The sequence below is a fragment of the Pocillopora damicornis genome, chromosome 5 (assembly GCF_964200805.1).
Source record: "Pocillopora damicornis chromosome 5, jaPocDami1.2, whole genome shotgun sequence".
NCBI classification, from domain to species: domain Eukaryota; kingdom Metazoa; phylum Cnidaria; class Anthozoa; order Scleractinia; family Pocilloporidae; genus Pocillopora; species Pocillopora damicornis.
In genome coordinates, this window is record NC_142674.1 from 22414730 (window position 1) to 22428148 (window position 13419).

General features: G+C 43.0%; 1 protein-coding gene across 1 annotated transcript in view; it reads left to right on the plus strand.

Annotated features, from left to right (window-relative positions):
• LOC113678467 (uncharacterized) overlaps positions 1-13419 on the plus strand; it is a 30521-nt gene that overhangs the window by 10000 nt on the left and 7102 nt on the right. The window contains exons 13-29 of the mRNA XM_089206759.1: positions 424-616; positions 1400-1577; positions 1965-2123; positions 3013-3207; positions 3432-3612; positions 4182-4305; positions 4423-4613; positions 5037-5325; positions 5935-6176; positions 6643-6842; positions 7643-7808; positions 8446-8595; positions 8963-9208; positions 9933-10261; positions 10777-11053; positions 11644-11843; positions 12572-12827. Of these exons, the coding sequence (XP_089062885.1) occupies positions 424-616; positions 1400-1577; positions 1965-2123; positions 3013-3207; positions 3432-3612; positions 4182-4305; positions 4423-4613; positions 5037-5325; positions 5935-6176; positions 6643-6842; positions 7643-7808; positions 8446-8595; positions 8963-9208; positions 9933-10261; positions 10777-11053; positions 11644-11843; positions 12572-12827 (3576 nt within the window). The remainder of the gene's footprint in view (positions 1-423; positions 617-1399; positions 1578-1964; positions 2124-3012; positions 3208-3431; positions 3613-4181; positions 4306-4422; positions 4614-5036; positions 5326-5934; positions 6177-6642; positions 6843-7642; positions 7809-8445; positions 8596-8962; positions 9209-9932; positions 10262-10776; positions 11054-11643; positions 11844-12571; positions 12828-13419) is intronic.

Genomic DNA, 13419 nt, shown 5'->3' on the forward strand with positions numbered 1-13419 from the left:
ATGCTGGAGATTTCATCAAAGCTGGGGGGGGGGGGCGGGGGGGCGGGGAGGGTGAGGGGATTTCTGACAGCAGCGAATAAATAGGACTTATAGAATATAGGGGCTTTTTCAGGATGATTAAGATTAATTAATTCTTACTCTTTGACAACAGAAATACAGTCTTTCTTACGTCCTCTCTGTCTCCAGTCCTTCATCCAAAACCTATTCCTCAGACACTGAAGTGTTAGTTTTTGTGGAGGGAGGGGACAGCGAAGAAATTAAAATGATGGGGTGGGAAATAGAGAGCGTTCTCGGCCCTGCGCCATTCTTGCTTCCCCCTCCCCTCCCCCTCCTCCCCTCCCTCTCCCCCCCTCAACAAAAAAAAATTCCGAATCATTTTCACCGGAAACATATTTAACGAATGATTTTTTTTTTTTTTATCAGACTCAAGAAGAGCTATCCGCCATGAAGGAAAAATATGAACAAGAGCGGAAAGATGAAGTTGTGGAGAATGTGGCCACAGTCTTGTTAGAGTATGATGGGACTGGATCAGACAAGGATTTGATCTCAGCTCTGGATCAGAAATATGACGCGCTTAAAGACAAACTCTTACTGGAAGCTATCAAGAAGCAGTTAGGTAGGGGTGTAGTGGTTTAAATCTTCATCTTATTTTAGTCCTTAAATGTTTTTTTTTAAGTGACCGAGAGAATTAGGGAGGAAAAAATTTTAGAATGCTTCTGCGAGGTTGATAACTCTGTTATTAACCTTGAACCCTGGGGTTACAGTCGATCGTGTGCCTTCTTTGTTAAGTTAGCTGATTTAGACATACTATTGAAGAATATGCCTGTGGTGTGTGTGTACTGTATCAGTTGAAATAATGGGATACAAGAAACCCTTTCTCTATTATTGTGAAAATGTAAGGGACGGATCCCCAACAAACAAGCCCCCGTACTAATAGACCGTTATAACCCTTCTCCTACGACAGATGTCGCCTCTCTCTCCGACTGGGCAGAGAGGTGCGATATACCGAATTACGTCTGGGATCGTAGGCTCGTCTCCTAGATGCGAAAAGACTACCCTGCGATGTCTTCATTTTATTGTAATACTTTTGCGACAATAAAGCCTCAACCTATGAGAGTAATATCAACGGTCAGTCAGAATGAAGACAAAAATGACAATGAACCGATGATAACTCAAAAAAGTATTGGCAGACGATGACAGGTCCTTGAGCACGGGAAAACGTGACCGATCAAGTTTCGATTGGCCTCAACTTTACGTCTGATTGGTTGTCGGAGAAGGTGACGCGAGTTTCTTTCGGCCGATCCCAGTGCATAATGCTCAGTGGACTACTGCAAACCTGGAGAATTTTTGGAACTGAATGTAAAAAAGTCTCATTACTTTTTCGTACCGTTTCATGTAGGAGACGCCGAATGGGCGCAGCTGTCAGAGCAGGAGCGGCAGAAGAGACTTGTGAAGCTCAAATTAGAGGAACGACGACTGCGAAAGGAAGGACAACTGGATGAACTGCACCGTCTGCTGGGAGAAGGATTTGAAATGGACGCCAATCTAAGAAAATTGATGGGTGAAAACAAAGCAAGGTGTGTTTAATGTTACCGTCAATGACCGCAAGCCATGAAACTATGAGTATCGAATTTCGACTTTCTGGAGGGTAGGGAGAGTAGGGGGCTGAATGATCATTTTTTGAATCACCAGACACGATATGAAAAATTACCCTCAACGTTAAAAGGAAACAAGAAACAATTAGTTTGGTGATGATATTTGCTGGCTACATCGCAAATGAACAGATAGTGGTAATCATGATGAAAATTGGCCAAACAAGATCTTCAGGATCCTTAAGTGATCGAGATTAGCGGCCATCCGGTCGTCTGAGACGACCAGAAAGTTTATCGCTGAACTAACTACTGGTAAAATTAAGAGGCTTTTTTCATTCCCCTTCCAACTTTTTGAAATTCCTATTGTGACAGATACGAAGAAAAACTGAAGGAGCGACTAGCAAAACGTAGGGAGCGATTAGCTCAGGGATTGACGCCTGATGACGATGATGAGGCAGAGTTGGAGGATGGTGAGGCGGAAGGAGAAGGAGTAACAGATTTGCAAGCTATCTTGGAAGATATGGACAAAAGGTACTTGGTAGAACTTTATTCATAGCTTGATTTACCAGGCTGAAAGTTTTTTTTAGAGGTTCCTCCGTTCATCCGCCCGCGGGAAGATTTGACACGAGTCGGGGAGAGGTTTGGTGGGGGTTTGGCACTAATAATGATTAGTGCCAGACCCCTGGCAGACCTCTCGTCGGCTCGCTTTTCGCAAGGATTCAGACTTTCTCGCGGGCGAAGAAAACCTCGTGTCGCAACGTAAATAATGACAACAGTTTTGATGTTAACCGATGTTTTTGTGGAGTGAAATGCGACCATTTATCCCGGCTGTGTTGCGTATGGATTATTTTACTTTACGGAATTTGCAATGACTTTCAGAAGAGAATACTCCGCATCTGTCGTTTCTTATCCTTTCTTTAGGGAACAGTGGTGTAGAGTTTCGTGTTGTTCGAAGCCGAGTGATGCCCTAAGAATTAAACCCAAGTGCTTGTTCCTGTGTCATACTTTGAATGTCGTGAGCTCGGTTTTAGAATGGCTTTTCCTACTCGGAATGTTCAGATATTGTCTTCCGTAAGTGATTTATGGAATTGGTAGCCTGTTTTAGTTGTGCAATTAGTAAAACGCAGCGGAATACTAAAAGGTGCAATAGCACCGGCGGAGCGAAAACGAAAACAAGGTCTGGTTGTGAATATCATAACGCGACTCGACCCAAACCTTTCTCCGATACTATGGCGCCGTTTGCTTTTTTTGCTTCGTTTTACCTACTAAACGCTTGGAAAAAAGTTCTGGAATTTGATATAGGGAGGTGAGAGAACTTGCCCAACTAAGAATGATCAGGTCCTGTCTTCTCCAAAGTTATCCACTGAATTTGATATAGGAAGGTAAAGAGAATTTACCATCTCGTTACTGCTTTCTTTAGATACGAGGAAGAGAAGGAAGCGCTGATGCGCAGTTTACAAGGAAAAGACGAACACTTTATGAGCGAAAGACAGAGACAGGCTGAACTGGCTCGTCTGAAACGAGAGAAGCTGAAAGCGAAACAAGAAGACAAGTTTATCACGGCCGCGTTGGTACTGGGACTGGCTGAGAAACAGAAAGCTGCAGTGGAAGAAAGGTTGGGGACCAGTCATTTTTTATCGCGGGGGGGGGGGGGAGGGGGGAGGGGAGGGGTGATGGAGGATGTTGGGGGGGAGATTATATGGTTTTCCGGGGGAACAGAGATAAGTCGTCGCTAACAGAGTATAAAAAGGGAACTGTGGAAAATTGACCGCCAGTGAAGGGGATGTAACCGATGTTGGAATCTAAAGGTGGTAAACTTTTCTCTTTTTGTGTTTCTAGGCTTCGTCAAGACCGTTTGCGACAGGAACAATTGGCACGAGAACGACTGGAACAATTGCGTAACCGCAAAAGAGCCAAAGAACAAGAGGCCGAGGAGAAACTGGTGACTGACGGGGAAGTCAGCGTCTTACAAGAAGCTGTAATGAAGGCGCTGGAACGGAAACATCAGGATGAACGGCAGGTGAGTATCATATAAGTAAATCGAACTAGGGAAATCTTAAAAAGAGACGTAGGATTTTCTCTAGATGGACCATATTTCAATTTTTATACTGCTTTTCCGCGTCTCCTCTTAAAAAAAACTAAACAAAAATTTTAAAAACAGTTAATCAGAACAAAAGAACAGGGCAGAAGGAGTTGATGGGAACCAAAACAAACCACGCACGTGTAAATTGTCTTAAAGGCGGGAAAACGATGACTGAATGACTTAGTTCGCCATCTGATTGGTGGAGAGGGCGGCGTAAGTTTGGTTTGGACCAATCAAATAGCGTATTGAAACGAAACAAATGCATCCCTCGTCCCTAACCAAGTACACCGCGTGGGTTTGACTTCTCATCCCAATTTCGTGGGCTCGACGCCTCGTAGGGTCTTAGATATTTCAATCTTGTTTTTGTTGTTTTGGATTCTTTATGCACTTAACATATTCTGGAGAAAGGTATGGATTTTCAAGCGCAATTCTCGCTTGAGGACGCAAGCGAAATTTAAGGAAAAAAACAAAGGAGAATTTCTGATTTGATCATGGGTCTTTATTAGGCTTTACTTGACGTGTTGCAACAAGAAATGCCGGAATTAGCTGAGGCCGCTGCGACGATGACTCAACAACAGCGAGAGAATTGGCTCCAGCAGATCAGCATGAAAATGAAAGGTCTTGATCCAGGTATGGAAATACTTTTAAGATCTAAGATCGCGCTCTCCTTTTTAACTAAGTTGAACACTTTTACAAAAGCGAGTTTTCAAAGTCAAGTTTTCCTTATTCATCTTGTTCCTTTCACAGCCGACAAAGAAGCCCGTCGTAATTTACTCGTGGAAGCTGCTGTTTTTAAAGTTGTAAATCGACAGAAGTATCTGGAACTGTCGCAAGAGGAAACTGTGAAGAAAGATGATGTTATTGTGTCGCTGTTGGCAGACTTGCAGCAGGAACAGGACCAAGAAAGCGAAAAACTTGTGAATGAAATGCAGGACAAGGTATGTTACGTCTCTTTGGTGGTCTGTGTAATTCAGTAAAGAGCTTTTCTATTGAATGTCCTAAAACCACAACGTAATAATCACATGGCCAATCAGAATTAACGTGAATATCACAACCGACAAGGAGCCAACTGAAAGTGGAATCAGGCGCGGGAAAACGCGGGTGACCAAATTGCGATTGCTCAAGGTGCTTATTTTGATCATAATTAATTCAATGTGACTTGTACCCTTGAAATATGGAACTGATTCTAAACAATGCCAACAAGTTTTAGTCATATTTACATTAGAATCCGTAATATATTTCTGTTGTGAGCCAAGATGGTGCTTCTTGTCTTCCCAGGTTGTCTCGTTCAAAATATTTGGTTGTTTCTTCTTGGACGTAAACGTTGAGCCAGTTTGATTTGTATTGTCTTTTCGGTTTAGGATAAAACAGAGTTAGTTCAACTTCAAGAAAACCTCTTCCAAGCGCGAAAAGACGCCTCCCAACCGAACGTCGTTGCAGTTGTCACGCAAGCTGAAATCTGGGGCACGGCTAACGAGCGTGACCTGTCACAAGCCCTGAATTACAAGTATGACGTGTTGAAAGACAGGCTACTGCGTGACGCTCTTATGCAACAAGTTGGCTTGACTGAGTGGGAGGCACTTTCTGAGAATGATCGTTTATCTAGACTGGCGCAGATGAAACTGAAAGTACAGGCTTTACAAAGTGAAGGTAAACCTTTCATATTTCTTCCTTGAGCTCAAAAAGTTTTTACAGGATGTCTTTAGGCGGTGGTTAAATGACAAAAAAAACTTAAAAATAAATTTGAACATTCCACGCGAGCGTGATACAGAATGAAAATCTGAGTCTGCCACGAGATTTTAAACTCCTTTCAGTTCCGACTTTGCATACAAGTGCTTTAACTAGAGTACATTTATATAGCGTGTTATAAAACTAGAAGGAACAGCTAATTAAACAATGGAAAATATCGCAACGACCCATTGGAAATTCGTAGTAGAAATAAACTGCTCATAACGCAGATTGACCAAGTCAGCGCGAGTTTCCGGACCAATCACTCTGTGAAATAAAGCGAAACTAAAGCAATCTCGGATTACTTTCGACACTCAGTCGAAAATTGCTCCAACTTAGCTAAAGAAGGCTTTTTAGAGAGCTAGGAAATGTTCCGGGCTCCTGTTGATACTGAGTTATTTTGTAATCAGCTTTCTATGAAATAACTTTACTTTTAGACTTAGTTGGAAATAACTCTTAAAACTATCAAAAGAACTTGAAGTTTCAGTTGCTTGTTGCCTCTTCCTGAGACCATGTGTTTGTGACTTGTAGGAAAACAAGACGGACTGAAACAGCTTTTAGGTGAAGCAGCAGCCATTAATCTCATGTCACTGATGGGTGCGAATGGCACGCAGCAGAAGCAACGGCAGAATGAACGACAACAAAAGAGGGAGGAAAGGAAATCTCAAGGAATGTCAGACGAGGAAATTCTCAAACTCGAGGCTGAAGAAGATGTCCAAGCTGAGGAAGAGGCGCTTAAAAAATCCACCGGGAGTACAGTTCAGGATCTTGAGGTAAATATCTCTGTTTATTGGAAGTTTTTGGACCAAATTTGTACCTGACAACAACGCCGTGAGAAAATACTCGTAGTAATACAACATAGATTATTTAGTTTTATGAAATGAGTTGATACTGTAAACTGGCCACCGTAAAGAGTTTCTTAAGCTGATGTTTCCAGCGTTAGCCTTTAATTACAGCGAATGGCAAGGGACTAACGCTCGAAACGTCAGCTTTAGAAAGTCGTTACGTTGCCAAGTTAAATTATCAACTCAGTTGATAAGACCAGTTTATCTTGTATTGCCCCCAGCGAGGCAACACACAATTTTTTTAGAAACTTACCCCTTTATTCATTTGTCGTAATATAACGTACATCATTTAAACCAACTCAATCTATGAATTATCAGTTGTGGTGGGTAGGCGGACGTTTCTCAGAAGATTTTATCTTCTCAGAATGATGTTATCTCTCATGTTTTGCTCTAGAATCGTCTCAGTATTGAAGCAGACAGCCTGTTAGCTGACGTTCGCGGGGCCGACGCTAAATTTGAAAGCGAGCAACACCGACATGCGCAGTTGGCGCGAATCCGTCATGAGGAGAGGCAGGCCTTGCAGGAGAGCTCGTTCCAACCTTCCGCTCTGGTGCTTGGACTTGCGCAAGCTCGTCAGGTTAACATGGATAGCAGGTAAATAGTGACCACCATCTGATTTCTCCCTATAGTATCACTGGCGAATCAAACGCTTAAGTCGTGAGAATAACGGAAATGATCAAGAACTACAGAATGTACAGCTGGACTATTTTTGAAGCGATTTCAATTCGCACAGTTTTACAGGAAATTTTTGGCCCACGAGCGTTTGTACCATTAGAAAATTGCATAGTTTTTTATGGCTATTATCTCGATAAGTATAACTGTCAAAGAGGCAAACGTTTCTCGGTGGGTGTACCGTCCATAACGATAAGTGATGCTCCTTCCTTGCGTTGTGTAGCACCTCAAGATCTCTTTAAAATAACTGTAGTGCGAGGGCTTGATCATAACTGAGACATATGCCAGTATTTTGTATAAAGCCGACCATTTTGAAACTCCAAAAATCTCCCAAGGTTTGGTATTCTTGTTTTACGTGGCACGAATCGTGAGGTAACCAAGGGAGCGCTCATCACTTATCGCCTTGGGGGAAGAGGGGGAGCTTGTGGTGGAGGATTGTGGTTAAGAAGAGGGGTGGGCTGGGGGCTGGAGAAATTGGTTGTGTAACAATAAAATTTACCCGATCCCCCCTAAGGCTCTGCCGTATTCTAATGATCCTCCTCATTGGCACTCAATTGTGTATAGTCCCCCGTTTATGTTCTGTTAGCGACGACTGATCCTTCCTCCCTACCCCCTGAAAACCATGTGTTCCCCCAAGCTCCACGACCCCACTCACTCCTCCCCTAAACTGGCCATCGATAATGACTAGTCCCAGAGTTTGATTTTTTTTTTTTTTATCATAGCTCCAAACAGGATCAGGACCGTCAAAAGCAATTGGCCCAAAAGAGATTAATCGCGTGGCAACAGAAAGACCAATCAGAGATGAATAAAGTTAAGGAACAGCTGAAAGCATTGGAGACTGGAAGCGAACCCGAACCAGTCTCCAGTACGAGCATTGGAGCTCTGCAGGTTTGTGTGGTTACAAAGCTACAAGTGATTTAAGGTGCTTCAGCTTAGCTAGTAGGATTTTCATAAATCCTTTTCGCGCCCGTATTCGTCAGTGTCAGTGTAAATCCGAAAGAAGCCCGACCCTTAGTTACATGAAAGACAAGAAATATTGGGAAACTCCTAACCACATTTTCACCAATCAATTTTCAAGCTGAAAGATGTGGAGAAGAAATGAAGTTCGGTTTATAAATCTAGCATTCTCTAAGTTATTTGAGCCACAGGTCGGAATAAGATTCACTGGCGTTGGGAGAACAAAAAGACGAAGAAAACGAACTAAAACTACTTTTAAAACGTCGAATTTCCTCCGCCGATTTACGTCTGATTTCAGTCTGCTTCGATCTGCCACGATGTCTTATTGATCGAAGAGGCAATCCTGCATTCGGCAAGTTTCTTAAGTTTTCTAATTAGTTGCCGAAATACTGAAACAGTTTGAGTTAATTCACGGGTGTAGTGAATGTTTTCAAAGCCTTTCTTCCATGAGGGTAAGCCTGAGGGCTTGTTTCCCAATTTTCATTGTTTGTTTGTTTGTTTTTTTGGTTAAGATATTATGGTTAGAAGTCGTGTTTGATTTCGTTGTACTATGCGCTTCATTTCGCAGGAGGCGGTGTTGAAAGAAATGGAACGCAAGCATCTGTGTGAGCTCTTAGTTCTAGAACGTTTGATCAGCGAAGAAAAAGAAAGTGACCTCAGGAAAGCAACTCAACAACTTAATAAAGAACAACAACAAGAGAGGCTATTCGAACTGAAGGTTTGTACGATCAGTTCTAATTCTTTTTTTCAGTTGTAGAGCTTTCCAAAGACTTGTCGGAGATCGTAGCAGAAAGGTGGTAAGTTCTTTAGTTGGTTGTAGAGTAAGGAAGGTATTAACCATTTGGCAAAAGAAGACGAAGTGAAATATGCAAGTCTGTTCCGATTTTGCGGTCAGCGCACTTCCAGCAACTGAGAACTTTGTGGTGAGCAGGGTCATTAGTAGGTTCATATGTGACAAACGTGCTACGCGGAGGTTGTGGGGGGGGGGGGGGGTGAAAAATGATAAACTGTAAGCTTTTTTTCGTCGAATAAAGGCTTGCTCACTGTTGTTGTATCATCTACATGATTATCGCCTCTATTTCCAGGAACTACGAAAACAGTGGCGGGAGTCTGGACCCGAAGAAATGACAGAGACCGCTGACGAGCAAGAAGCGATACTGCGAGAAGGTGTGGGCTTGAAGCTTGAACTGAGCCGTGAGGAACTGAGGCAGAAGGCTGCAGGAGAAGGAAAGGAACTGGGGCCGGATGACGATTCTGTGTCTCTACTCGCCGCCCTTCAGCAACATCAGGAACAAGAAGCTGAATATTTGCTGCGAGATCTTGCTGTGAAGGTAAGGAACAGAGTCTTTGGGGAAAGAAGTTTGTATTCCTTACTTTTAATGCAAACGTTGGTCAAGACGGCTCCAACTATTCAGTCTGTGGATGAAAGCAAAATGAAAGCTTTTGAGAAGATCACATGGTTATGGTTTTTTTATTGCTGTAGAGGGTGGTTCTATCTCTTAACCCATTACACCCTAACATCGGTATGCACACTCTCCATACTACACTCTATAACTTTCCAAGGTGCTGATAAGGAGAATTTGTTCAACAATCAAGAGCTTCCTTAGTTGGTGATCATTTCCTTTCTTTTCCTGACCTTAATGTTTGACTCAGAGGTGATACTGTAAGGAGAAATTAGATGCTGATCACTCTTAGGAACCAAAGGGTTAAGTCGGTGGACGATTGGATGAAATCGTAGGTTATGGCCATTCAAATGAAAGATACCGAGCAGTGCTTTGATATGGTCTTGTTTATTATGTCGTGGTTGAAACTTTTACGTCTGTGGATGAAACCTCAGTGTATGACCACAAATGAAACCTTCTGTGAAGCGCTTTCATTTGGTATTATGCTGTCCAGGGCGGTTCTCTGTTGAACTTTTGCTCATGAACTCATGCTCTCATGCGAAACTGTATTTTTGTACTGTACAAGGTGCAATGTAATGTCGTGTTTCAGTCAATGATGTAACGATTCAAGAAAGTCTCGCGTCTACTAATTTATTTCATCGTTCTTGTTTAGAATCCCATGGTGCTTAAGCAGCTTCAAAGCGTGCACTCGATGGCTTGCAAAGAACGTTGGTACGACAATCTGGCTGCCTGTGTGTTGGGTCTGAAGAGAAAACAAGCTCGCCTCACAACGGAGGAATCTGCAGAAGGAGAACTGGTAGAGGCACTGGAGCAGAAGTATGACGCCTTGAAGGACAAACTGCTGACAGAAGTCCTCATGAAACAGATGGGAGACGCGGAATGGGCGGCTCTGTCCGAGAGGGAGAGGCAGGCCAAGCTGCTGAAGTTGAAGCTGCAGGAGAGGAGGCTAAGGCAGGAGGGAAAGTTAGACGAGGCCTCTAGGTAAGTGGAACAGGAATGAGGCAGTGGTGAGGGCGCTGGATTCCTATAGCAGGGGCTTTGATTAGCGTCCCGATCCTAAAATCAGATGCTGGTTGAGTTCATTGTAGTGCTTGTTTCGAGGGATTTTCACCAGCTTGTCATATTTTATCCCTCCAGAAAACCCAATAGTTTAGGGATGTGTGGACAAAGAGAAACTAGGTAGAGGTGATGCCGCTAAATTTATTTATTGATTTATTTTGTTTAAATATTTTCAAGAAACCAGACCGAGAGTTTCATTCAAGATTTTAATGCCTCCTGCACTGCCTTTGTTCTACTCACATTTCTTGGTGAAGTATTTTCTCACGGGAGACTTGACCTTGAAAGAAAATTCAGTTTTTATTTTCCAGTTGGGTATATTTTGTTTTTCTTTCCCTGTTTTTTTCATTTTCCTCTTTGAAACCTCTATGTCGAATGAAAATGAATTTCTTGACTGTGTTAACAATTGCATGCTTTTTCTTTTTCCTTTCCAATACCAGGTTACTTGGCGAAGGAATGAAACACGACGCAGCTTTGCGCGCCCTGATGGGCGAATCTAGGTCGCAACAAAAACAACGTCTGCAGGAAAGACTTGAAAAGCTACGTAAGATGAGACAACAGGGAGAAGAAGTAAATCAAGAAGAAATGGCTGCACTTGAACAAGTAGAAGCAGAAGGAGTTGATGCAGTGGATGCTGACGTATTGAATCACCTGATCGAGGAAACGGTGACAGATGCTGAACAAGTCACAACGAATACCCTGCTGAATGATCTAACGGTACGGTTCCCCCCCTCTTTCTTATAAATTACCCCTGGGATTCTTTTCTACCCTTCTCATTTGACTTCCTCATCATTGTTTTTCCATGCATCTCCCTCCTTTCCTTCTGTCTTCCGCTTTCGAATTCCATGCTCTATACTTCCCCCCCCCTCCGCTTCCCTTCTCGTAAATATCTTTTTTCCTCTTCCTCTCACCTTGTCCTTTCCTCTAGTTTCATAATTCCTAACTCTCCACTTCTCTTCCTTTACACACTTTCCCATATGTCTTAGCTAACCCTTCCCTTTCCTATATTTTTTCTTTTCATTTCCCTCCTATTTTCCTCTTTTCTTTTTTAAACAGTTTCCTCTTCCCTTCCACCCTTTATTCCTCCTCCTTACCCTTACTCTTTCTATGTCATAACTCCTAGCCTTCGAGGTATTTTTTTTCCTGCGTCATTTTTTTTCCCATCCTCTCTTTCCCCTCGTAAAATTTCTCATCTTCATTTCATCATTTCGAACAAAATGCCACACCAACTCTTGTCAGTCTCTCTTAAGTCTCCTCCATTGGATTGCAAAAGACCCTGTTTAAATCCCTCATGCTTTATTTTATAGTCTCAATTTGAGGAAGAAAAAGAAGCCCTGCTGCGAGGTCTCCGCGAGAAAGACGCGAGATTTGGTAGCGAGAGGAAGCGACAACTAGAACTGGCAAAACTGAAGCGAGAACAGCGAAGACTCAAACAGGAAGACAACTTCGATACAGCTGCTGTTCTATTTGGGTTGGCCAAACAGGAACAGGCCGCCAGAGAGGCAAAGTAAGTTGCTTGCGTTAAGTTAGAGAAGTTTTGAATAAAGTCGTAAAACCAAAAGCAAAGTGATCACATCGGCCAATCAGAGCAAAGGAGAACGTCATCATTAACCAATGAGAACCCAAAGTAAGACCGGCAATCTGCTTGAAACGCGGGAAAACGCGAGTGACCAAATGGGGATTGGTTTTTAGTTTTTTTATTTGATTGGTTGAGGTGATGACGCCAGGTTTCTGGACCAATCACAGAGCGAAGTGAAGAAAAAGTTAGAGAAGTTTTTAATAAGGCGTCATAAAACCAAAAGCAAAGTGATCACATCGGCCAATCAGCGCAAAGGAGAACGTCATCATTAACCAATGAGAACGCAAAGTAAGACCGGCGATCTGCTTGAAGCGCGGGAAAACGCGAGTGACCAAATGGTTTTAGTTTTTTTATTTGATTGGTTGAGATGATGGCGCCAGGTTTCTGGACCAATCACAGAGCGAAGTGAAGAAAAACCAAAGCAATCCCTACTCTACGTTACCATGTATTACCGATGGCGTAGCTCCATCTTTTTTTTCTCCCCCTCTTCCCCCCCCCTCCCCTTCCCCCTCCCCACGGACTTGGTTGAGAAGGGTATGCGATGTTTTTAGACCAATCACGGAGCAAATAAAGTAACATCGAAGTCGTTCCAGATAATTTTTGACGCTTGATCGAAAATTTCTAGTTTTGACAAAGTAACCCTGTTTCTGTTGCAGCTTTGAGAAGGATCGCGCAAGACAGGAGCAACTTGCTCGTGAGCGCATCGCAGCCATCAAGGCTCGCCGGGCGGCAAATAGGGAAAAATCTGAGGAAGAGGCACAAAAGGAACTGGAGGAGAAACTTCTGAAGGAGCAGGCAGAGGACAGTGAGATTGACAAGAGGAACGCACTGGATGTGGAGCAAGGAGGACTGGCACAACTACAGGAGGCCATTTTGAGTGAGGTGGAGAGAAAACACTCTTCAGAACAAGAGGTATTTTTCGTGAACGGTTACATGAAGTATAAAAGATCCTTGTTTCCTGCTGTTAGGAGGGGTGCACAAACAGACTCATCTCGGAATTGTTTCAAAAAAGCCACCTACATATTGCTCCTGGGTTTGAGAGTAAAAGAGCGAACCTCGATTGAGTGACGTAAAACCAAAACCGAAGTAATCACAACCAGCCAATGAGAACAACGGAAAATATCACAAGGAGCCAATGAGAACTCGAATAAACAATCTCGGGTAACAATCGTCAAATGTTCGTGAAACGGATAGTTCCGATAGACCGCCAAATGGATTTTGATTGGCTCCGATGTTATTCCAATGTCACATACTTACGCTCGTGAACCCACATGATAGCGAAATTACTAGTGCATCTGCGCAATAGTCACAAAAACGAGAAAACTGCTAGAAGCGTGGGAACACGCAAGAAGAAAAGACGCTTTTCGGTTAGGTGCCTGGCGCGAGTGTTCTGGACCAGTCTCAGGGAGAAGTAAAGAAAAACAATACAAATCTCTAATCTTGTTTGACAGTCCGTAAGAAATTGCCCTTCGAGAAATGTGTAGAAATGACGGTTAAGAATCTC